The 27,907-nt window shown below is 32.7% G+C and overlaps 1 protein-coding gene across 2 annotated transcripts in view; it reads left to right on the top strand.

Annotated features, from left to right (window-relative positions):
* Positions 1-13,732: 13,732 nt before the first annotated feature.
* Positions 13,733-27,907, top strand: part of Oseg4 (intraflagellar transport protein Oseg4) — a 232,542-nt gene continuing 218,367 nt past the window's right edge. For both annotated transcript variants that reach the window (XM_085809853.1, XM_085809852.1), the window contains exons 1-2: positions 13,733-13,876; positions 27,433-27,544. In XM_085809853.1, coding sequence (XP_085665979.1) covers positions 13,853-13,876; positions 27,433-27,544 — 136 coding nt within the window. In that variant the 5' untranslated portion in view covers positions 13,733-13,852. The remainder of the gene's footprint in view (positions 13,877-27,432; positions 27,545-27,907) is intronic.

The raw sequence follows: 27,907 nt of genomic DNA, 5'->3' as shown, positions 1-27,907 counted from the left end.
AATCTTTAGTGTAACTATTAGGTATGTAAGATCAAGTTTAAAGACTAATAGACCGAGAATTCAATATAACGAGACTTCAATATAGCAAGACTGAACATTTTATTTACTTACTATTTTTTATTTTCCACTTTCCCTTATTTAGCCTAGTATAAGCTGAAGTATTTCATCCATTAACTGATGGATTTTCTCAAAGAAAAAGTTTACGAATTAAAAGCTACTACTACAAAGTATAAGGCTGTATTTCAATGACAGCTAATTTTTATTAATTAAGAAAAGTTCCTGAAAAAAAGTTATGCAAAAAAAAAAAAAAAAAAAAAAAAAAAAACGCGAGTTACGTCTATTATGCAAGACCGATATTTTCGATTATCTGCTACAAGTACAAACATATTCAAACAAACAACTATTCTACTTTACAGCAAATGCATCAGCTTATGATTTACGCTAGAGGATTCTTGAAAGTTGTCTCTACACTAAACGGCCGTCATCTGAGCAGCAATTTATGTCATGAAATAAATTATCTGAGTGCTCTAAGAATGTGAATTAGGCATGTGCGGTGAACTGAAGGCCAACGAATGATTAGTTGTTTGCTTAATCAGTTTTTGAATATAGAAGGCATATCTTCGAGGAAGACTTTCAAAGGAAAATCGGCTACAGACTGGGAACCCCCTCCTTAAAAAAAAAACCAACTCCGTTTTTATTACTTGAAATTTAGAATTTAAATCCATCTGATATAATGATTCATTTGATTGGAAAGTAATTTCATGCACTTTGTTTTCCTTTTACCTGTTGTTATAATTGTTAGCAAGGCGTACAGTTCTGTGGAGTTTAAATTATAAACCATACTCTCCCAATCCTTTGTGTTTTACTCTCCTCTTTTAGAGGCTATTTTTTGCTCAACTCCTCCTTTGAGTTTCTTTAGAACCCTCTGTCCTACCTGTATAACAATGATGTATCCTTTGAATGAGATCTGCAAGCACTAATTGAACACGAAATTTTTAGAAATTTGTTGACCTTGCATTGCATCGATTATTAAAACATATCAGGCAATACAGAAATAGAATGGTAGTGATGAAAGACCCCTCGAAGCGTTGATGTCAACAATAGACCTGACAAAATATGCACAAATTCCTGCCACCGCACATGCAGTGGAGTATACTGAAAGACCATGCTACTTGATCCTTATAGATACCACCTCAGCTGCAGACTTGTTATCATGTTTATACAGTTGACGCTAGCTACAATAGCCACTCGCTATAGCGGCAACTACTCGTTACAACGACTGGCAAAAAATGTCCCCACCGGCTAAGAATATATGAAATCCACTTTTACAACAACTACTCGTTGTAACATCCCTTTTCTTTAGAACGCGAGAGGTTATTAAAAAGAGCGCTATCTGTAGAATTTTATAGATTCATAATCTGTAATTTGCGTTCTCTTAAAATAAAAGATCAAACTGGACCAATATACGTGAGAGTTCGACTGTCATATAGTTCTAATAAGGATGCTTGAAATGTTTTGTTTTAAAAATGTTTAGAAGCATGTGTTTAACCCTCATTTGATTCTCAATTACTACCCTTCGGACCACCAGCCCTTTAACTTCCCTCAGAGCCCACTGGTAATTAATATCGTCCACTGTGGGAAACTGTGTTACGGATTATAACAGTAGAGATCTCGAGTCCCAAGTTAAAAAGATTTTTAAAATCAGTGCATCGTCCGATGGCAATAAGTAGTAACACTTCATAAAGACTGTTTTCTTTTAATTTAATTTAATGTAATTTAATTAATATATTTTAAATAATGCTGTTAGTTTATTTTTTATAATTAAATTTTGTAAGCGTCTGTTTGCGCAAATTTTCAATAAAAATCTGTTAAAGTTGTCTCTGTCAAAAACTATTTATGAAGAACCAAAATTGTGGGAAGAAACAAAAGGCATGAAAGAAGTTCTACAGTTCAGTTCTATTAGTTCTGCTGACTTTAAAAGCTCAACATTATTGACAATGCTTGCTCCTTATATTATATCTTTTTTTACTGAATTACGAAGAACATTTATTCAAACCTTTCCTTGAGAATGAGCACTAACAATTGTACTATGTTTACTATCTGATAAACGTGAAAGTTTCACTTCGCTAGATAATGCTAATTAAATTACTCCACTAATTATGTCATGGCAATAAATATAAATGTACTGTAGGAATTTACAGGTAGAGAACTGTGTTTATTTTAGTAAAAGGAATAAATAAATAAATACCTTTACAAAACGAAAAGGAAAATAAATAAAGAATGAATTAGTGAAATAATTAAATTTTATTCACACATTTTAAAATCCCACACATAGATGGAGCCACTATTTAGAATGATTACGCAAGGTCGTTTGTTAGAAGCATTCTGAATTTCAACTGATGTACTTTTGTCTCCTCAAAAGTTGCAGTATTCTGTCATCGCATCTTTATAGGCCCAGAAATATGCTAGAAAAATCGTAAGAAACCAATACAAATTTTAAAAATAAAATTATACCATGTAAATTTTAGGAGTATTTTGCATTTTTTTCCGAAGAATGAAAATGACGATAATTTAGTTTACACGCCGCTAAAAGTATAAACTTTTCTGACTAATTTTCTCCATGACAAAAGATGTTCGCTGGTATATATTATCATTCACATCCACAGTCGGTGCCAGATCCGGTGAGACCAGGGCTTAAGTCCTAAAATTAGAAGTGCCGGAGCCCTTTGGAAGACCGTCAGGAATAAGGAACAATAAATAAATAAATACAATTACTAATAAAATCATTAATAATTTAGAAAATAATTGATTAATCATTAAAGCAATAAAATAATTTAAATCAAAATTTAATAAAGTGTGAAAAGCTAAATTAAAATTTAATTATTGTTTTTTAATATACTTAGCCCATATGGGCCTTAGCACAGAAGGGCTTATTAGTCTCAAAACACTGACTCACTTTTCAAATTGTTGCCACTAAATATTATATTTAAAGAAACTAAATAATGAAGAATCTGCATAAATGTATGTAGGTTTCTCACATTGTGAAAGAAACAACGGTACCTAGAGTCATCAAATTTTGAGTAAAATAGTCCTCCACTGGAACATGGGCACTTGGAAATCTGAATTTGGAATTTGTTTTATTGTCTCTTTCATATTTTATAAAACTTTAACAAATTTTGATTAAAAAACTCAACAATTCAAATCGAGCAATGGTAACACTGTAGGGAATAATATTTTTTTTTCCCCCTGTACACGAGACTGTCTATAGGAAATTCTAAAGATATGCTGTTTTTAAATATTTTTAGCACAATGTGGAGTTAGCCCAAATCCTCTCGAAACGTGTATGTGTCTGTAAATTAAAAAGAAAAGAAAAGAAAAAAAAAAAAAAAAAAAAAAGAAGGTCCGTTTGTGGGTAATATAAAATCTGAAAGCTTTTAGATTTTTTTTTTTTTTATTACGAATTATAAAAATTTTCGAGATTAAATGTTTACTGAAATTTTTGTTCAGTTACCTAAAAGAAAGTACCGGAGCCATCTTATTTAGGGCTCAGGTGCGCTCCGATTAGAATTATGATTTATACCCGAAACTAAGAAGTTCCAGTGCAATTTAAGCTCTGGGTGAGACCGCACTGAAGACAGAATTTAGTAGTGGAAAACTTTTTGGAATTTAGAGAAGCACGGAGCGGCAATATTGGAACGAAGATTGGAGCGGGCGGTAAAAGGCCCAGTATCAATCTTTTGTTTATATGCTGGGGTGTATTGCTTCATTCTGCATGAGTTCACGTAAAGCATTTGTTTTCTTTTTCAATTCTGCTGTACTTCTGAATTTAGTTGAAGTTATTAATATGACGTCGTTTCCAAGAAGCTCTTAAACTACATAATCAAAATTAATTTTGAAAATATCGCACTTTTTTTTCTCCAACATTACTAGTTAACTAGATACTGAATTTTATTTAAGAGTAATGATGAATATATTTGAAATTATTTCCTTATGAGGAGTTTATATGTTTTGTCAAGTCTATGAAAACTTTTGTGGAAGGAACTTCTGCTGAAGGGTAATTTTTATTTCTATATTTATTTCCAAGTGGCTGGCCACAGTAAGTAAAAAACTGGTTCTTTTTCAGTTGTTTTAAAGTTTGTGTTTTGTGTTCTGGAATAAAGATATAAAATGTTTTTTATTGCATTTTTTACGTTATTTGTGAAATAAGCTTTATAAAAGAAAAGTGTTCAAATTATTATCAAGTTATATGACCCATGTAATTTAAATGAGAGATGATTTAAACATTAAATAAAATTCTAACTAGAAAAAAGTTATTCGTAAGAATTAATTTTTATAGAATTGTTCTAAAATAGGTAAAATACGTACAGTGGAGAAAAATAAAAATGATGACAACTACGTTAAGAAATGAAAAGAGCTTCCTACATTCCAAGAAATTTTAAATTATAACATTATTTAAGCCACCTAATTTTCGTGACATAATAACAAGAAAGGAAATTTTAGGGGGCCTGGAAAGATGAACCTAAAAAACTAAGTAAAGTTCAAAGGATACACATATTGAATTACAAAGATATGTTTGATAAATTACGGTCTATATATAAGCGCAATTCTGACCTTCATTTTCCTTCTGATTTCAATTTCCTACCAAATTCAAATTTAATGACGTATATGAAAATGTAAGTGAGCTCGGGAACAGTAGTTAAGTAGCAGATTTTAAGAATTCGTAATAAGAGACTGAGTTCTGAATTTATGCCGCGTGTCTGAATATAGCTGTAATGGTGAATACTTTATTGATTACTTACTTTATTGATTATTTATTATATTGTTATTCTAGGCTCGGCTTTGCTGTGTGCTGCCGATCAAGCCGTTTAGATTAAGTAGAAGCCAGTCGCGTAGCTAAAAGTTAATTCATTGTGACTGTAATACTATTTTGTGTTGAAGTTACTCAGCTACAAGTGCTGGTTAAATTTGTGAGCACCGAGTGCATTTTCTGTTCCGTTTAGTTAAATTAAAGAGTTGTTATAGCCTTCGTCTGCGGTCATCTGTTCTTCCAAGACCTAGCGAAAACTGGCTACTTCATCTTTTCAGTAGAGTGTACAGCTTATGCTACCAAAATACACAAGAAGAGTCTACAACATGTTCTCCACTGGAATTCGGAAGAAATTTTTCCCTTCCTGTCATATTCTGCTTGACAGCTAGAGATACATTGACAGGAAATCTTGGTCAGAAAGGGCTGAATTCTTTTCTCTTTGTTTTCATACCTACACATCATCTCTTAATCTTCCTTCTATAGTCTGTTACTATATATAGAACTCTCTTTATTCTCACTAGTGACTCTTTAACTATTTTAACTTTTTTCATTGGTGGGCCATAAAAAAAGGGTGTTTGTTTCTATGACCCCTTGTCGTAATACTGTATATTATACTGTATATTCAGAGCTTAAATTCAGGCGAACCCTCAAATAAAACGAGGTACACTGCGCAAAAAAAGGGGGGACAGTTCTATATCTCCCGTTCTACAGGGCCGATTGACGAAATTTAACTTGCATTTTTCATGTCTGGAAAGGGCACTTAGGATATGTATTAGATTTATAAAGATCATTTTTAATATAGATATTTTGACACAAAATCGGACTTTTTCTGAAGTGACATGCCAAATTTTTTCCACAGTTCAATTCTACGACTCAAATTACGCCAAACTGTCAAGTTTTGTGAAAATCGCAAGAGTGATTTTTAAAAAATCAGCTCTCAAAATGTTAGCTCCTCAGTGTTAATTCAATTTGGTATATATTTGTTAATATCTCTTATTTTATTAAACTTATCTGATTCTTAAGTTCAGTCCAAATATTATTCGCCCATTTTTTATTATTTATATTTAAAATGTGTATTTTTAAATAATTTTTATATATTTTTCGAAAAATGTTTGAATTATAATCTATAAAACTTTTACCATCATCTTAAAGTAGTTGTATTTCTAAGCTTACCTGAAAAAAATTACAGTTTTTTTATTCAAAATTTCCGAAGATATATGTGAATTTATAAATTGGCGCGTTTTGAAATTTGGCACATTTGTTGAAAGCGATAATAACATCAAATGTAATTTAAGCACTTTGTTAAAATTATTTGAAAGTAGGAATGATGTGACATTTTTTCGCTCATGCAAATAATGTAAAAAACGAAGTGCCTTTTTTCCCGCTCCTACACAATGGAAGGGAAAGTAAAATAGGTTTTCATGCATTAAGAAGTTCGCCAAGTGAATTATTCTTGGCGCAACTGAAAAAAAGCGTCAGGATAAATTTTTGAACTTCTTCCTAAATTTCGTATCAAACGTTACAAAATTTAATATTTATTCATAATTCGAGTCGTAAAATCGAAATATGGAAAAAAGGGGGTATGTTATTTCAGAAAAAGTCCGATTCTGTGTCAAAATACCTATGTGAGAATAGTGCTATATATAAATCTAATGTATATCCTAAGTCGCGCTTTCGAGACATGAAAAACGCGGTTTGAATTTCTTCAATTGGTCCAGTAGAACACGAGATATAGAGCTGTAGCAATATTTTTTTTTTTTTTCCCCGCAATGTACGTTATTTTATTTTCTCATTTCACTACCCACCCTTAATTTAATGATTTATAAAACTTTTTCATATCTCTTTATATTTTATTGAATTTTAATGATTTAATTGTTTCAATCTTTAATTCTTTTATTGTTTTAATTAATTATTTTACATTTTTTTAGTTATTTGATTTATTTTTTCTCTTTTCTGACGATCTTCCATAAAGTTCCGGCACTTCTAGTTTTGGAAATTAAGCATTGGCCGCCAAGAGCTTCGTGTGCATTCTACCGTTGCTCCGCGGCTACTTTAAGAAAATAAAATAAATAATAATTAATGAACTTCTAGAACAAGAACTAAAAAATCGAATCAAATAATGGAAAGGAAACGAACCAGAAAGTATATTGTGTCAAATTCAATTTCGTAACTCTTCTAGCAGCCATCTGCTGGAGCAGGCGCTATGTAGTTATACGATGCATATGAAAACGAAGGTTTTAGATTCCATAACATGTTTCTTCTTCTCACATCTTTAAGTAGTCGAGGTAGCCATTCATGCGATTGTTGCATTTTGTGCGAGAACTCTTAGTCGAAACTTCCGCAGGATGATTTATAATTTTTTTGCTTTTACTAATATGACCTTTTTCTTATGGATAGGTAAGTATATGAGTATGTTTTAATATATATTTGACATGATGCACACAGTAACAAAAAGTCGAAATTACATGATTAAAATTTGCAGTTTTTAATTATTCTTCATAATTAACGAGAACAAGGGGAAAAGTATTTTTAGTTTAGTTTCCAGATCAGATTGGGCACATTTGTCTGCATGATAATAATATTTCTCAAAAAATATAACGTTTTAATTTTTTCATCATACACTTGAACATTTTATTACTGTGTATGAATGGATTGTTGATTTAACTTGGAAAAGAAAAAATGGAAAAACATTCTTTAATAAAAAAATTAAAAAAATTAAGAATTCAATGGTTTGTCAGGGCACAGTTCTTACAAACAACTAATTCAATAAATACTCGGGCCCACCAGCGGCCGAGCGGTAAAGTCGCTGAACACTGGTAGTTCGAATCCCGCGAACGGACTGGCTGAATGGGCGCTTTCGTGGTTTTCCCCACGCGTAAAGTGTATACGAGCCAGTTTCCCTTAGAAAGTCCTCCACGAAGGCATCCCTTCCCTTAGGCAGATAGCCCTAGTGTGCCTTGCCATAATTAAATATACCATTCACCCCCAATAAATACTCCTTAAGTCAGTAATTCAGCGGTGTTTATAATCTCTGTTGCATTCCCTCATTTAGTTGTGACTCTGGGCGCAATAAATTCTGAAATCATTTTTTACAAGAAACCATAACAAATGGTAATAACAGAACTCATTAAAGAATCATAAAAAATTTTGAAAGTTAAAAATAGAGTAAGTAAAGTAATCAAACAACTAACGTAACAGTATTTCACATTACGGTAGATGGTTTTCAGGCTTTTCTTTTCGTATTCAATAGAAGAAATAGTTCACTGGATTAGGTGCTGATCAGTATCTTGGATCCCATCAATGAAATTTTCGTGTTTTCCCCATGTGTAACGTGTCTACGGGGCAGTTTCCCTTAGAAAGTCCTCCACGAAGGCATCCCTCCCCTTAGGCAGATAGCCCTAGTGTGCTTTTTCATAATTAAGTAAACCAAACCAAACCTGTCAATGAAATGAAAAATACTAGAGCTTAGCGCAATATCCTTCGAGATTTCACCCGGAAATATTAAAAGAAGGGGAGGAACAGGGAGGGCAAATACAAGGTATTGCTTTATTACAGCATAAGTTGGGCATGCAGATATAATAAGGACAGGATATAAACACAAACAGAGAAATATAGGTGAAATCAGGACAAATATTTAAACATTACACATCAAGCAAGAAAAGTGTACAAGAATAAGTTAGCATAAAGAGTAAACATGAATGTATGCAATGGCTAGATATTGTTAAACATGGTGCTTTCCTAGCTACAAAACATTTTAATGTGACTGTCAGTATTAACTGATCAATCTTATCTCCTAGTAATAATGACAGCATGTGAAGTACATGCCTTAGTGCAAGATATTGCATGCCTGTTTCTAAAGCTGTTAGCTGCCCATACATGACAATTCTTAGCTGTTGGCTTCCGGAGATAGTAGTTGCAGGTAAATGGGCAGTCAAATACATAATGTTAGAGCGCCAATTTTGCCAAGTATCCATAAATCACTTTCCATGAAACCAAACCGATTAAAGTAGCTCATAAATGGTCCATCTCGAATGAAGACTTTTGTGAACTTTGGCACTTTTGAGAAATGTATCAACTTTTGGAATGAAATTGAAACTCTTCTCCTTGGAAATTAATTTTTCCAATCTAGTTGCCATTTATTATAAAGAAGCTGACGGGTGGATACTTGAGAAGCTGGATGTTTTACACTGAGAGTGGTAATAACATTAATATCTGTTACCTTAATTTGGCTTTCTGATCAGCTATGTCATTGCCAAAGATTCCAGTATGAACCGGCGCTAATTGCAACTTAGGTCTTAGGTGATTGGGTAAAAGAGAGAAGGTTTTTTGAATACGTCTCATAATGGGATGCCTGCATCGATTTCCTTGAATTGACATCAGACTTCATGCAGAGTCTGTATACATGTTGAAATAGGATCATATAAAGTAGGATCATCCGTGATGTATGAATAAACAGACCAGAGGTCTTTTAAATATTTATTTTAAAACTTAATAAAAATTTCTTGATTAATAAAAAGTAAATCATTAATGCAGTCCAGCCATCACATACAAAACTTCCGCTTGATGCGGCTCTGACAGTCGCGTACTGCGACTTACCTACAGCATCTCTTAAAGTAAAAATCTCACACAAAAACCTCTTTCTTTCCTTTTACGTTAATTCTACGACTTTCCTCTGTGGGAATTATCTGTGGGTTAATAGCAAATATGTTGGTCATTTAGCGGACACTGGGTGGTAGTTAGCAAGGAAACAGCACAAGGGGTGCTCTTAACGCACTTCCGTTGTTAATTACATGAAAATTAGTTCTCTTGAGAACAGGAAGTCCTCTAATTTAAAACGGACGTTCCATCAAAGATAAGAATCTTTAAAACCAGAAGCTCATTGCCGCTCGCAGGGTAACTAGTTCCGCTTCTTAAAAGACCGAATTATTGTGTTTGAGTTTTCTGTTCCATGCACTTAATACGTTTGAGACATTCAGGAGGCAATATCCACTTCCTGTTCCTACCTCACCTTTGGAACAATCTATGTAGATGGCCCTTGAACTCTTCGTTCCCATCATATCATATACACAGCTCTTCAGTTCCCTCCTGTGAGCCCACTGTACCATATTTGATACTCTAACACAGGACGTTAAGTTTCAAAGCTTAAACGCGCATAAATTATGTCAGAGGGCTGCAAAACCTTATGGAATAGAACCATGGAGTGTTAGCCTTGTTGTTAGGGATATTATTTATTATTTTATTTTTTGAAAATAAAACGAGCGATGGTTACAACGCATGCTCAGAATTTACAGACGTGCGTTTTCATCTAAGGGTGCTAGTCCTTTGTTAAAACTTTAAGAACTCACCACTCAATAGAACTGTTAATTTCAGTTAGATAATTTAAATACGGCGAAGCCATGCGGGCTATCTGCTTAAGAGAAGGGATGCCTCCGGGGAAGACTTTCTAAGGGAAACTAGCTAGTGTTCATATTACACATGGGGAAAACCACGAAACACAATCATCATACAGCCAGGCCATTCGTCTGAGATCGAACGAAAGCCAGGTTGAACTGCCAATATTTAGCAACCTTAACGACTAGGTCACTGGTAGGACCCCATTTAAGTTTTTATACAAATTCTAATGACAATAACAAAACTTTTAGTGTACATGCAATGTATATAAATGTGAAAGGGAAATATATGTATATAAATATAAAAAATATGAGATTAATATGAAAAAACAATAATGAATATTATGTAATTAATCTTTGTAACTTGATGAAAATATTACTTCTCTCCCAAAGCGTGTAGTTTTTTTATGAACATCTGTGTCCAGCAAATCTGATGGTTGTTTTTCAGGTTGTTGATGTGCAGTCAGATTTTCATTGGGCAATGTTTGTACACTATTCGACAGAGTGTTCACCTCAGTTAATAGCAATTATGTTGGTTTTAATCTGTCTACAGATATGTTGACGTCTCTGCCTTTGATGGTCACAGTAAAATGCTTGTCGTATGTCTTCACAATTGGAAAGGGTCCATCATAAGGGGGGTCTAATAGTTTTCGAACTCTGTCAACACGTATGAAAACATGTGGGCAATCATGCAAGTCTTTATGGACAAAAATTTTAGAGAAGGATCTCGGCAAGTTTCTACTGGTTTCAATAGTTCCATTTGCTTCTGTAGTTCTTTAGCAAACGTCTCCGTATCCAAGATATCTTTTGGTTTCTCCAAGATATCTCGAGGTAGCCTGATAGGTTTTCCATAAACCATTTGTGCAATGGTGTAATTTGTATCACTACGCAAACCGACCTTAGACCTAACAAAACTGTTGATAAGGTTTGAGTCCACTTAACAGAATTATGTTCTCTGATTGAAACCTTTAAAGTTCGATGGATCATTCGATTTCATTTCAATTTTTCCATCACATTATGAATGATATGCCTTTGTTGTGCGCACTTTAAATCCATAATTAATACCAATGCTTTTAATAGATTCGGACCGAAACTGACTATCTTGATCAGTGATTACACGATATGACATTCCAAAGCGTGAAATCCAGTGATTAAAAATGTCTCTAGCTGTCACATTTTCAGCTGTCACATTTTCTAAAGAAATAAGTTCTGTCCAACATATGATTCGATCAATGCAGGTAAGGCAGTGTGTTTTCCTTTCAGAAGTAGGAGGCGGGCGTAAGATATAAACATGAATAATACTGAATCTATCATCTATTTCTTTATAAGTGGCAATTTGTGAGAGCATATATCTGGAAATTTTGTTCTTTTGACAATAGATATAAGATTTTGCCCACTGGGTTTGCCATTTGGCTCAAATAAATCTGGAAGCTATTAATTTAACTGCAGTCCTCACACCAGGGTGAGCTAAGTTGTGAATTTTTTAAATATATGCTTTTGAAAATCTTGAGGTATAAATGGACGAATTTTTATTGTTGAAATATCACATCAATATACTAGTTTACCAGAGTCCAAAGGATATGGCTTAAAATCTTTACCAGAGTCTAAAGGATATGGCTAAAAAAGATGGTTTCGAGCGTAACTCGATAAGATCTTTGTTACTGATTTGTGCATTCCCAATTTTTCATACTATACGTCAGAGATAGATTCTATCTTGGATAAAGAACCTGCAACAATATTATCTTTCCCGCCAATGTGATGTATATCTGTTGAAAACTCTGAAACATATTGTAAATGACGGAGCTGTCTAGGTGAGGCTTTCTCGTTTTTTGATGAAAAGCAAAAATCAAAGGTTTATGGGGAGTGCGAATGGTCGTCCTTCTAGTATATGCTTGAATTGTTTGATCGAGAATGCTGTTATCACATACGATATTTGTTGCCAGAACAAAACGTTTGGAGGAACAGTTCTGAGAATCGCTCTTCCGCGAAATCGGGTTACCATCTTCACTTTGTAAACAGGCTGAAAGGCCAAACAAGAATCAGTTATCGCTCAGATTGGCGAAAGTGACGTTTGCTTCTTCGTGTTGTTTTGCATCGCTCACACTCTTTTCGTTTTAAACTTTATTGTTAGTTATGGAAGATAATAGAAAGGTGATTGCTACCAAGCTAATCACTTTGATCTCCACTCTGGCACTTCAAGTAACAGATAAACACACTTCTGGTTATAGCAATCAATTACATCAGTAACAGATTCACTTATCTTCCCCTGCTTCTCATTTTTAATGAATTATTCATTCGGTTATAGCATTCATTTCTAATTTCTTATGCCCGACTATCAATCCACTTAACTGCTTCAAAATTTCCTTATAATAATATATAAACACTTTAATTTGGTTTCAAAGTTCACCAAGCAACCCACAAGTTATTAACTATCTAAAACTTAGGATGTACCCTTAATTTATTCTTACTTCATCTTTTGCCTTAATGCTCTCATAATTAGGGAATACCCAATTCTTGTTCCATAGAGGTAGGGCCTGAGGTCCAGGTACTCGAGTGTGTACACCATTCTCCAGTGAAATCGAGCATGCGCAAGAAAGGAAAGATGCTGAAGTTAATTGTATTGATCAAATGTTAGCATTTTCATGTTCTCTTCTATGTCACTTTTTCATTGTTTTAGAAGAAATACAGTATTATAGCAGAAGTCGATCATATAACAGATATTTTTGTAAATACAGAACTAAAATTTTGAATTCACTCTTTCAAAATAAAATGCTAAACAACTTCGAAACCGTTAACTATACGCAAAAAGGGAAGAATAAATGGATAATATTTTGCAAGCAGCCTTGGTGGTGATATTTGGCTCCTTAAGGATGAGAGTGGCATTTTATTACTTCAATGGAAGTAAACGTTATTGAAAAAAAAAAAAAAAAAAAAAAAAAAAAAAAAAAAAAAAAATAATAATAATAATAATAATAATAATAATAATAATAAGAGTGGCTAGGGGAGAAGAGGAAATATATAGGAAAAAGGATTTCAATTTACTGCTAATTAGGCTCTGTTATATAGATGAATTAGTATTAAAAGTCAAGCAATGTGCATTTATGACAAAAACGTTGGGCAATTACTTTTGGACCTGATTTAGACCCGTTTGTGTTTTTTTAAACAAATTTATTGCATTTTTTTTTTACTTTGGCATTCATTAAATTTTTGAATTTTTTTCCCATGAGTTCATGATCCTCCTTATGTTATTTAGAATTTTGTTGCAGTATATTGCAAATTATTGATTTTTGTTTGTTTTCTATAGAAAATGGCTTTTCTTCACAAATAGTGTTCTTCGATGAAAATGGCGGTATGCCATTATTTGTTACCTAAGGGCACCATAAGAATACGCATCGTAGCAGACAGAAGAGTTTTATCATTCCCTCACCATTTAGAATTGTGAAGTAACCTAGCGTTACATTACGAGCATTACCTTACATTTACATCACGTCAAGTAATCTGGTAACAAAAAAAGAAAGTTTATGATATTCATCGATTGTCGGGCTAAAAGACTTCTTTGGGCGATGCTGTGTCTGTTTGGTATACCGGTGAGATATGTGATTTGTTGGATATATGGAAAGACAGTTACGATCTTGGATGGTTAAAAGTTTTTAAAATGCAGTGCTACATGAGTAAGAAGGTAGTTTTCAGTATTAATATGATGTTTATACATTTAAATTTATGATATTAGAATAGTGCAAGTGGAGATTAAAAATAGTTTTGAGTTAATTGTCAAATATCGTTCGTGTAGATGTAAAATATGTTGAAGCTGTGAATTTGATTAATCATGAGGAAGTTTTCACCAAATGTAAAATTATCGCTTAGGCTTGTTAATCATTCTGTTTTGATTTTTTTATACGTAAAATATTTAAAGCAATCATATTGTGGCTGATCTTTACAATATGGTAACTGGTAGTTTGGCGACATTTTGGAGGCGATAAAGGTTACTACCTGGGACTTTGGTAATAATGTGAGCAGTACTCAGTTCCGATTATGCATTATTTTGTGTGAGGGAAATGAGAGATCATGTGATATTAATGGACGAATTACGGTTCTTTAATCGGAAAAGGGGGGAAACCGGGAAAAATCTGGAAATTTTGTATTTGCCTTTATTCTGTGTTGTGTGAAACAGTGTTCGTTAATTTTTGGATCCCATGGCCCTAACTAAAGTGAATTCAAAATGGGTATTTAGTGGGATTGAAAGGAGTAGTAATAAGTGTTTCTTTAAGGTTGTGCAAGATAGAAGTAAAGATGTTTTATTAAGTTATTTATTTTACCTGGTACCTTGGTTTTAACTATAAGTATGATTTTAAAGATCCTGAAACAGAAATAAGAAAAGTTTATCGGACACGTAATCGAGATTCTGAAAAAGAATAGGTAAGTTAGTATTTTTAATTATTTGAGGATATTATTTTTATGCATTGTTCTAAATATAAGGTGGAAGTAAAGTAATTTGTGTAAACGTGCATGGAAATAATTTAAATATTTGACACTAAGTATTTGTAACCATTTGTAGTGAAGTAAAGGTATGAATTAGTTAGTGACGTTTGTAATATAATAGATAATGTAGAGGTAAAAGTTTTTGGATATTTTATTTATTTTATATGGGGAAATGTTCATATTTGGAAAGGGTATGTACTTTTTCGCGATCAGGTAATTTCATATATGTTCTTTTTACAGGGTTTAAAGATTCAGAAAATTGTCATGCATTTTCGTGAAATTTTTCTAATTTATGAGAAAAAAGCAGTGTACATGGATATAGTGAAGAGTGTGCGCAATGCCATTTTTGTGTAATTCTGGGATGTTTTTTTAAGTAAAAATAAGTCGGCGTGTACATGGTTTATGTGTACGTGTTATTTTGAAAAACACGTAAGGAGTATGATATTGTGCACTTTTTCCCAATTTTGCAGTGAATATTTGTCATGATTAAGCAGTTTTGGTAGAGAAAATTTCTAGCATAAGTGTAATTCGGCTAGTAGATTGTTGGAAGAAGTGTTCAGTAGATAAAAAAAAGAAACATGTCTTTACTTCGTGAAGACAAAATGGCGGCGGGAAAAAAAAAATAGAGGGTTGCTGTACGAGAGTTGGTCGCCAAGTTACCATAATGTAAAGATCAACCCATATTGTAGATACGAAGGCGACAATGCATAGAATAAAATTTATCTTGAACAGTAGCAATAAAAATTTATTATATACTCTTCATATTGCATAATCTCAAAGTACTTCCCGGAACTTTTGATGCAACTGAAATGAAAATGCTTTCATTCATATTAATAAGTGTTAGTGATGGTGAATTGCTGATTAGTTAGTGTTAATGTATGATTAAATAAATTAGGTTTAATGTATCATTGTCTTATTTTTCCAGCCAATATTGAGGATAATATTATGATACCAATCTAATTTTCGTGATATTATGGTATTGATCATTAAATTCTCCATCTTCTCTAAATAATGCTAACATAGTGTATCGTTTAGGTGAAGAGGTCACTTGTTTCAGGCACCCGGATGGAGTCCCTTCCTTTGTGTAACATCTTGGTGTTGAAGGACAATAGCTTTTACTGTGGTTAGCATAGACTTATATTCAGATGTGTGAAGAGCGAAGCAATTCACAGAGAAGCTCTGGTGGCCAAGCCAAAAAGTCATAGTCCGTTGAGATATATTGAGACATGTATGTGGCAACAGAGTCATTGATAGGGTTTTTAACACCTGGGCACAACTGAAGATTTTGTACCCTTTTCTGTATGCCAAGAATGGAAAACATTTCATTCTAAAATTTTGCAACATTAATTTGGCACCGCTTGAAAGCTGTGCCCAGAGACAGATCTCCACCCTAGCTACACCATGGTGTGGCAAGCTACCATATGAGCATAGTTGCTGTTTTGGAATGGGAAAATATATAAATGTTGTAGAAGAGAGGTAGGGCTCTTTTTACATAGATGCAAGCATATAGTCTGTATAGCACTTGACTGGCTGGTGTGATGAATTGCTGTTAGCTGGAGGAGAGGAAAAAGGTGAACATACCAGATAGCTAGGATAAATGCAGAGGGGACTTGTAGAGACCTTAGAGTATTTAAAAACAGAAGACATGAAAAATGATCAGTGCCCTTGCTGAGACTCAAACCACAAGCCTCTTGAATATGCATCGAGCGTGCTGACCACTATACTACTGAGGCATGCTAAGAAGGCAGGAGAAATACCTTATATACTCCCCCTTTTAAAGGATGATTGGGGTTTAGGGGACCCAGTCACCAAATCCCGGTGAAGAATCATCATTCACCACCTTTTAGTTCGGTGCCACTGTAGGGACATTAGGGTATTTAAAAGCAAGAGAGATGAAAAATGAGCAGTGCCCTTGCTGGGACTCAAACCACGGATCTCTCAAATATGCGTCGAGTGTGCTGACCACTACACTACAAAGGCATGCTAAGAATGCGGGAGAAATACCGTATAGACTGATGTATGTAAGCCATATTTTTTTAAGAGAGAAACCGAAATAGAAATGAGATGGGGGGGGGAGAATAATGATTAGGAGTGACAAAAGCAGATATATCAGCTATGCAGTGTAAAAGGAAACAAGTAATTAAAAAAGTTGTTAGTCAAGTGGAATTATAAATATGCAAGTTCATATTGCATTGTTATGGCCAAATATATGTCAAATTAGTTACTGGCATTGTTATTAATTTCAAAGAAAGCATACTTTGAATCATCAAGGTTGTCACAAGTTTTTATTTTAGGCACTTGTATCTTAAATCTGCTATTCAATATGGCCAACATATTCTTTTAAAAAAAAATTGTTGATCTCATTTATGTAGCTGAAAAACTCCAGAAGTTCTGAGATTTTACTTGGGTTATTAGTTTTAACATGGTCTTTAACTTTTAAGGGTTTGTTTACTTTATAAAATTATTTCATTAAGATTTTTGTAGCAGTAATCTGTACCTAATTGGGTTGATCTTTGGATTATGGCAACTTGGCGATTTTTTGGCGAAAATTTGGCAACCAACTCTGCTACAGCAACCCTCTATTTTTTTTTTCCGCCGCCATTTTGTCTTCATGAAGTAAATACATGTTTCTTTTCTTTTTATTTACTGAACACTTTTTCCAACAATCTACTAGCCAAATTACACTTATACTAGAAATTTTATCTAACAAAACTGCTTAATCATGACAAATATTCACTGCAAAATTGGGAAAAAGTGCACAATCGCAAACTCCTTGCGCGTTTTTCATAATAACACATACACATAAACCATGTACACGTCAACTTATTTTTACTTAAAAAACATCCCAGAATTGCACAAAAATGGCATTGCGCACACTCTTCACTATATCCACGTACACTGCTTTTTTCTCATAATTTAGAAAAATTTCACGAAAATGCATGACAATTTTCTGAATCTTTAAACCCGGTAAAAAGAAAATATATGAAATTACCTTATCGCGAAAAAGTCTATACCCTTTCCAAATATGAACATTTCCACGTATAAAATAAATAAAATATCTAAAAACTTTTACCTCTAAATTATCTATTATATTATAAACGTCACCAACGAATTCATACCGCAAACATTACAAATACTTAGTGTCAAATATTTAAATTATTTCCATGCACGTTTACTTCAACTAAAACATATACCAAATTCCTACAAACATAAAATTCACAAAATAACTATCATTTAATTAAAATATCACTAAACCATGTACACATCGACTTATTTTTACTTAAAAAAAATCCCAGAATTGCACAAAAATGGCATTGCGCACACTCTTCACTATAACCATTAGCTCTGGTTTTTTCTCATAAATTAGCAGGACTGCTTTTTTCTCATAAATTAGAAAAATTTCAGGAAAATGCATGAAAATACTCAACGTATACTACTCAAACATATTCCAAAATACTACAAACATATAACTCACAAAATCACGATCATTAAATTAAAATATAATTAAATTAAAAAACACTACTTAAAATATAAATAAGTACATACATTAAATTAATAAAAATTAGATTACAATCCTAATTACTTTAAACTAAATCATTGCTAATAACAATTTTCAAATAATACCATTTTAATTTATTTACTCCTTACATTTAGAACAATGCATAAAAATAATATCCTCAAATGATTAAAAATACTAACTTACCTAATCTTCTTCAGAATCTTCATTACGTCGCTGCAGTACTACTGCTAATTTCTAAATCCTAAATCCAGTAGTCAAATGGAAGTCTATTCACCAAGTAATAAGAAATTAATAAAATTTCACCTATACTCAAACTACTTTCAGCAAACCACGTATCCTTCCTTACACTCCTTTTCACAAAATGTCCATTTTCACCATATTTCTTGCACCGCCATTTAAACTTGTAATATCCTTCCTTTCACACAATCTCAACTTATTATTATTATCAGATAAACGCATTAAAAATTTAGAATTCACTTTACATAGTGCCATGCAATCCGAAAATTAATCAACACTATTTCACACAACACACAATGAAGCTTTTCCAAATTAACCCCCTTATCCGATTAAAGAACTGTAATTCGTCCATTAATGTCACAACACAGAATATAGCTAAATACGAAATTTCCAGATTTCCCCCCTTTTCCGATTAAACAACTGTAATTCGTCCATTAATGTCACATGACATATCTTATGATCTCTCATTTCCCTCACACAAAATAATGCGTAATCGGAACTGAGTGCTTCTCACATTATTACCAAAGTCCTAGGTAGTAACCTTTATTGCCTCCAAAATGTCGCCAAACTACCAGTTACCATATTCCAAAGATCAGCCCCTAATTGCTTACAGAATGGTTGTTATCATCATTCAACTTTGCTTGTCGATTTTTTAATGCCTGTTTTAATTAGACTTCCATTCTTCTCTTTATTAATATTGGTACTGTTCTGTTATCAGGACCAGGTTAAGAAATGCATGTATATATGCAAATACAACTATAGTACACTCCGCCAAAAAAAAAAAAAAAAAAGGTCCATTCTATATGTTCTATTCTTCCGGGTCAATTGACGAAATTTAAATTGCATTTTTCATGTCTCAAAAGTGCGACTAAGGATATATATTAGATTTATATATATATATAACATAGGTATTTTGACACAAAATTGGACTTTTTCTGAAATAACATGCCAATTTTTTTCCTTATTTTGATTCTACAATTCAAATTATGCCAGACTGCCAAGTTTTGTACAAATTCGCATGAGAAGTTTTTAAAAAATTTTAGCTCCTCAATGTTAATTGAATTTGGTATATATTTATTAATATATAATTTTTTATTAAACTTTTTTGATTCTTCCTTTAACATTTCAAAATTTAGGTTCATTCCAAATAAAATTCGCCCATTTTTTATGACATATATTTAAAATTTGTATTTTCAAATAATTTTTATAAATTTTTCAAAAAAAATTAAATTATAACCTATAAAACTTTTACTATCATCTTAAAGTAGGAGTATTTCTAAGAATACCTACAAAACATTAGACTTTTTTGTTCAAAATTTTCTAAGATATACACAAATTTACATATTTGCACAGTTTGAAATTTGTCATCTTTTTTTTTGAGTGATAATAATGCCAAATGAGGTTTATGGATTTTGTTACAGTAAATTGCACTTTCTTTCTCGCCATGTACTTCCTTGAATTTTATGTCATGTCTAGATTTCGAGACAACCAACTGTCCGTAGCTTGAAAGTCATCGTGGCCCAGCTTTTTAGCGAGTTCTTCTGCTTTGCATTTTAACATTGGGCTGCTTACTGACACCGATCGTCCAGTAACAATGGCAAACCATTCATTAAGGGCCTCATCGACATCTGGGTACTTGCCTTTACGCTTCTGTTTTTTGGAAGTTCCTTCTCGTCCTTCACATTGGGCCCATACTTCTTCCAGCTCATTCTCTTGCTTTATCAAGCGCAAAATTGTAGTCTTTGCCAATCCGGTTATTTCCTCCAACTGACACTGACTAGTGTTTCGTGGTTGTTGCTTGATCTTATCCAGGAAACCAATTTTTTCAGCTAACGTCAAGTCCTGTCATGGTATTTTGGCAGGCGAGACAAGACACGCACACAGTTCACTGATTAAAGTGGTCTGAAGAAACCTTGGTGTTTCGTGTTCAAGATGTTGAGGTCAAGAGGGAGATAAAATGCTGCCCATTCAAAGCTTTGACACTAAAGTCATCCCCAAAAGGTGATGAAATGACAGCTTTCTTGTGTAAACTTTAATCATGATTAACAGGCGGGAATTCCTTTCAGGTGGAGCTGGATCTCTATTGTTCATTTCCTCGAAACTCGGAGGTGCAGGTTAAAGAAAGGTCAAAGAAAATGGTGCGCGTGTTCATCTCCTACCAGTTTTGCTTTTGTCATGCACTTTAAGGAATTCCTGATCTTCGATAAGGCATTTTCCTGGGGAGTCACAACCACAGATCCTCAAATATATCGCAGACCACCTGTACATCCGCTTATGCAGCCAACTTGTGGCTTCTGTTTCTTATTCGCTTTCATGTTTTTCGGTCCAATTAAACGGAATTTTGGTCCAAATAAGCGAATACTATTAGGCTTATGTACATAGGATTTGTTTTGGTTAATTAGGGTTTGGTCCGAAAAAGCGGCTGGTCTGATTATCCGGTAGTCCAATTAACCAGATTCGACTGTATATGGTAGTATAAATTTAAATGATGTCCTAGAACATCCTATCATCTCACAAACGGAGCATCCCATGATTTCTCAGTCGAATTATTAGAAGATTCAGGAATTTATCCAGTGACGTATATGGATATCATGTAAAGACGTTCTCCCTCTTGATGAAATCCGTCTTTCCTTTCATCTTATGCCTTCCAAATGCCTAGCCTCTAAAGACTGATAAAGGCTCTGACCAAATACTGATGAAATGGATTGAATTGGCATGGATTGAATCGACACGGGAATGAATTGGTTTATTAAATTACTCATGCAGCTATTTGCCTAAAAGGAGGGATGCCTTCGGGAAGAATTTTCTAAGGGAAACCAGCTTGTATACACGTTACACATGAGAAAACCATGAAAACGCCCTTGCAACCAGCCCATTTGCCGGGATTCGAACCCTGGAGCAAACTACCAGTGTTCAGCGACTTTACTGCTTGGCCATTTGTGGGCCCTTTTGAAATGGAAGTCGATCACTTTATTTAAAATGAATGTCAGAAATACCAATATGTTTCGAAAAGTTGAATGCTTTTTAATATACTTACAGAATGCCTCAAGAATAAGGCAAGCCATTAAGAAGAAAAAATAAATTTTTGCATAAAATTTAGTATTTTTTTTTTAAATTAAAATTTTTTTTATTTTATGATTTTTGATTCTTACGATTTCAAAAATAAAATATGAATAAAATTTTAAGAAATTAAATGTAGGATGATAAAGCAACGGGTACAATGTTAAAACTGTTTAAAGCAATGTATGCAAGTCATCCTAAGTTAAAATGTTGGATATATATCTCTTTTATTTATATATTTTTCTGAACGGAACATTGAAAGGCATGTAAACTCTGCTTTGCTGTATTTTCTCTTATAATATATGCAGTTTCCAAATGCATCCCAGTCTGAGTCACAAAGTATTTTTCCGAAAAAAACGAAATTCAAATAAATAAAATCAAATTCTAGAAAATATACATTAATAGATATATTTAAAGTGCGCAATTTGAATGAATGAATAGAAAATTTTAAGCAATTATCTGAAGAGACAATGCAATACAAACAATTAAAATAAAAGTCTAAAAATTTAAAAATTACCTAAAATAATAAACTATAAAATACAGTCAAAAGTCGTTAATCCGGACTCGTCGGGACTTCGGCGATTCCGGATTATCGATTTTTCCGGATTATAGATCATCAGTTTAAATCTAGTAAGATGGCATGCAGAAATTACAAAATTAAAAATATGAAACCGTAATTTATGAAATAAAGAACAATTATGATCTAAAGGGTATCAAAATTTACAAAAAGAAAAAGCTTAATATTTATTTGTTTACTTTATTAAACATTTCTTTCAATGTAGGTTGCTTCGTTTCATGTGATAATACTTTCTCTTTAATTCTATTAAACAGACATAATTTCTTGTTTAGTTACAAAGTTCCGCTGTTCAAGTCCTATAATTGCTGTGTTGAGAATACCGACTAATTTGTCAATCGAAATGTTTTCGTTTTCAATAACCTCTGGGTCACTTTCTTCACTATCGGAAGCGAATTATAATGACGAGGAACTTGATTTAAATCATATCAAAGACAGAGTGAAATACTACACTTAGTATGGAATTATAAACCAAATAAAATAAAAACATCTGCCCTGAAGATAAGGATAGTGCTGACAGATCAACTTCCAATCCGCCGCGTGAAATTGATAAACAGATTTCGGATCTCAAAACATACTTTCGCTTTGTAGATACAAATTACATATTAGTAAATATATATCGGAAATTCTATTTGACATAATCTTTATAATCTAATAATGACGTTTCTGCCCCCCCCCTCTGCCGCAGAGCAGCGTGAAATTGATAAACAGATTTCGGATTTCAAAACATATTTTCGCTTTGTAGTAAATATATATCGGAAATTCTATTTGACATAATCGAAAGTTCAAGCTTACTTTTATAAAATTGCTCTAACAGTCTGCAAAAAATAATAAGCCGGATCCAATTCGAAGATTAAGGAACAACGCAATCGGCAACATTAACTGAATTAGATAACTTTAGCTTAGCGTATAACTCCGTTACAATTTAAACGCGCATGCGCACAAACGTATTCGCAGCCGTAAGGGTCTTACGCGCTCTCGTAAACGCCTGTGCGCATGCGTGAACGCGACGCATGCGCAGAAAGTTTGTAGCTTTGAGGTCCGGATCATAGATCATTCCGGATTATGGGTGTCCGAATTAACGACTTTTGACTGTATAGTAAAGAAAACTATTTGAAAAAATAAACGATGCACCTTTTATTTATACTACGCAGTTCGAATGAGTAAACAGAAATTTTTAAAACAGTTCTTTGAATGAAAGAAACCATGCAGCTAAACAATTAAAATGAAATTTGAAAAAGAAAAAAATATTTAAAATAATAACAATTATAAATATAATATAAAGAACATTATTTGAAAGAAGGAACAATGTGATTTTTTTCCCACACTAATGCACAATGTGAAAAGGAAAATAGGTTGCCATATATTAAGAAGTTTGCCAAGTGAACTATTCTTGGCACAACTGAAAAGAAAAAGTTCCAGGATAAATTTTTGAATTTCTCCATAAATTTTGCACCAAATTTTACAAAATTTAATAATTGGGCATAATTTGAGTTGTAGAATTGAAAAATGTAAAAAAATTGTATGTTATTTCAGAAAAAGTCCGATTTTGTGTCAAAACACCCATGTTAGAATAGTGCTATATATAAATCTAAAATATATCCTAAGTCGCACTTTCGAGATGTGAAAAACACAATTTGAATTTCGTCAATCGCTCCAGTAGAATGGGAGATATAGAACTGCCCCTTTTTTTTTTCCCTGCGCAGTGTACATACACACTGGATTCAGTCCCAATAACCCAATAAAAGAACAGTAGCTTAATTTTTTGTGTAGTTTTTTGTCAAGTCTTTTGGGGTGTCTGCCATAAGGTTTTTCCCATTCATAGAATACTGGATCATAGAAATTGCTTGAAACTTTTCTTTTCAGTATTATGTAATTGGATTCAGAATTACCAGTACAGTACAGAGTCAGAAATCTGGAATGATCTAAAATCCTACCACCAGCAACCTTTTTTTTTTCATGCTTTATGCTGAACCATTTGGTATTTTTTTATAATAAAACCCGTGGAGAATCCTGATTCTTATATTCATTTGACACTAATGCCAACCTGGCAAATTGTTATTTTTTGCTTTCATCACTGCATGACTATCAACACAGTGCAGCTTGAGAAACGACTCATGTAGCAATGTCTGAAGTATTTTTCTTTTAATGTTAGTAATTGAATGCCAAAGAGCATGCCAACTTTTTATCTTGACATTATGCTTGATGATGATTACAGATTTCAGCTAACTCTGCTGCTAAGTGTTGAGTGTGCTGACGAGAAGGAATTTAACAGAAATTTCTTTTATATGCAAAAAATAGATTTTGTGAGTAATAGGTAAAAGATTATATTTAGTGCTGTTTGAATTGATAATAACTGATTTGTTATTCTGATAAGCCCAGGAACAGCTCCAGAGCTGGTCAGCATAATTTTAAAATTACATGATGACAGAATCTCAAGAATTTAGGGAAATCACTGGACACAAAATTTTAGGGACTGCAAAATTTTTAGAATTTTGTGTTTGCAGAGACTGCACTGATTTCCTAAATGTTTGGTGCCTGCCCTGGATATGTCTTAAGTACATGTGGGACTTTATTCAGGACTTGGCTAAGCATGTGCAAGAAAGAGTCATAAGTGTAATAAATAACTGATAGTCTGATATAATTCAGACTTAACTTATTTAGCAAACAGTAGAAGCAAGGCAAATTTTCTTGGAATATGTCTGTAGTCACCAGTCTCATGATACATCGGCAGTAATGTATAGCAGACGGTAGCTAAACTTTATGATGATTGCTGAGAATTTGAAGGTGTTCAGGTATCACAAACAAAAAGTGAAATTTTCCAAATAATGAAGTATTTAAAGAAATGTGGAGAAGTGGTAATAAATGAAGATCCTATAACAGATGTTTTTCATTGCAATGACAGTGCCCCAATCATCAGTCAACTAATGGATGGCAAAATCTGTACTATAGTTCTAAATCCAGAAAATATTGCTACCAATAGTAAAGTAAGTGATGTAAAGGTTGTTGAAGACAAAACAATTTCAGTTGACAATTTAGTGGGAATTCTCAATGTGGCAGTTACAAGACTTGGACAATGGAACTTTTTAACTGAGCAAGAAATGACCTCTATCTGTAGAATTAGAGAAAGTATTAGCACAAAAAGCAAAGCAAATTAAACAACTTATATTGAAAGAAATGTTTAAAGCAAACAAATAAATATTGAACCTTTTTTTGCAAATTTTAATTTCTTTAAGGTCATAAATGCTTCACTATTTCATATTTTTAATTTTATAATTTCTGCATGCCATCTTACCACATTTAAACTGATGATCCAGAAAAACCAATAATCCGGAATCGCTGAAGTCCCGACGAGTCCGGATTAAAGACTTTTGACTGTATCAGTTCAATTAGGTAAAAATCAAAATGGTGACAGCCAGTGCCACACTGATGTTTATTTTGTCATTTACACATCTTGATATCTGAATCAATAATATAGTATTTGTTGTTAACATGCAGATGTTTATATTTGGCAGCTGCTAATTCATCCACTTATGCAAGTGAAAATCTATGAGAGAAAATGTATGGATTGATGTTCATTCTTCCTACCTATTTGTAAAATCATTGCAGAACTATTCTTGGTGGGATATAAACAGCCCATTACATTTGGTGACTGACGTCCTATTGACAAAGAAGGGGGAGGGAACTCTTTAGTTTGTCGCATCTATCAAAAAAAGAGAATAATAACTGATTTTTGTAAGAAAAATTGTATTGTATATTAATAAATTTGCATAATGCATTACTTAGTATAAAAGTTATAGTTTAGATCCTTTTCTTGAAATACATATTTCTGTATAAAGCACACATTTATAACTATGCGTAATCAATTTATCCCCAAAAGATAAAATATTGTAAATGAACAGCTTAAAATATTGACATGTTTATCTTTTATCTTATTTACTTAGCATCTGAGTAAAGGGATATTTCATAATTTTCAGCTTGTATGATGCAGCCTGCAGGGAAATTTTATCCAAATTTTTGTCTGAAAATTAAAACGATGTCGCTGAACTGTACATCACATTCTGTTTATAGTTTGTGTGAATAAAAACTTATTACTGACACACACAGTTTTGGCATGTGGTATGGTAGAGTTTGCTTTCTGTATGGTGAATTTCTTTAACATTTTCATCGATATCAAAAGAATCTCTGATATAAGCATTTTTCATTTTAATTTCTATTATAATATCTTCACACGAAGTACCATTATTATCACAAGTTTGAGAAAACACCCTTTTGATTGAGCTATTTAAAATGAAATTTTTTTCCTCTTGTTACGTAGTGATATCCAAATCCTTTTCATCGTTTTCCTGTTAAACATCCTTTGTTAGATAATCGTGGTGAAAGCAATTTCAAATGTTTGATTTTATAACAGATTGCCAAGATGCTTTTAATGCTAGTTTTGCATCAACTGAAATGTTATAATCTACATGTTTATCATATTTCTCCAAAATACTTCAAATAAATTGCTTTCTGTAATGACACTTCATGCTCCTGCTTACACCTTGGTCTGTTTGCAAGAGAATTCACATTGCATTTGGAACAAGAAAACAATCCAAGTTTTTGACAATCATGCATTCAATACAGTTGTCAATCAAAAGTAGAATCTTTTGTTTTTTGACTGCAAGTTCGTCATCCCATTTTAATAGTTGTTCTTCAAACAGTTCTGAAGTCGTCCATGTCCTTATAATTAGCTTTGGATAGGAAACAGAAGAATTTTCACATTTCTAAAAAATCTTGGCATGTAAGATTTTCTGATCATCAATAGCCTAGATGTTCTACAGGCGGGTGGGTACACAATAAGCTCCTGAAATATGTTTATTGTGCACCTAGTTTTTCCAAAAAATGGGTGTTAAGTAAAATGCAAAGAAAAACATATAGATAAAAGAACAATAACATAATGATGTTTTTCACTATCTTAATATATAGCTTAAGCATATACAAGTATAATGGTTTGTAATTTTTCTGTTAAAACTTGCAGAAACTTGTAAGAAACGAAAAAAGTATTTTTTCATGAAGTTTGTTATATCTGATTTTCATACATTTGGAGGTCCTTAATAACTGTGTAAAATAACATTAAGAATATTTGAGAATTAAAATGTCTGTTTATTATATCCAGATTTGTTATGAACTGAATTTGTCATTGAGGGGTTTCACTGTATTACATTAGGCAGGCTTTAAAGTGTATTAACTCTGTTTATTTTATTTCTTTTTAATGCTTGCTGATAATTTTGTTAGGAAACTGACCAAGTACAGTTTGACTTTTATTTGTAAATTTTGTCCATATTTAACTGTAATTTGCATACAGAGATGTCTTCTTTTACTTTAGATTGCTCTACCAAAGAGCATCAGTGTGAAATCCATTGCATGGGATAAAACACATGGTTATATTGCTTGTGGAGGTGATAATGGCGTTTTGAAAGTTTTGAAATTGGAAACCCGTAAGTTACACTTTTTGTTTATTTTCATGTGGATTGCATTCTTGTACATTTTTTAATCTCAGTTAGTACAAAATTCATAATCTTGAAATGATTGTATCAAATCATAAGGCCTTCAGTGTAACTTCTTTCACTTTGTGCATAATGTCAGAAGCTTTGTCAATAATAATTATATTCATGAGTCCACTTTACTAATTAATCATAAACCAGTGCATTATGACTACTAAAGAAAGGTATGCAGAAATGAAAAAAATAAAACATTTGAGTAAATGCATTATTTCTAGCACTATATCATGAAACTTAATTCATAAATGTAAACTGCATAATGCCAGCAAGACACATGACAAATATATTGTAGGTATCCTG

This window comes from Stegodyphus dumicola, chromosome X2 (genome assembly GCF_044657685.1).
Source record: "Stegodyphus dumicola isolate Sdum_Otavi_A_Nest chromosome X2, ASM4465768v1".
Classification (NCBI taxonomy): domain Eukaryota; kingdom Metazoa; phylum Arthropoda; class Arachnida; order Araneae; family Eresidae; genus Stegodyphus; species Stegodyphus dumicola.
This window is presented reverse-complemented; position numbering and strand designations above follow the sequence as displayed.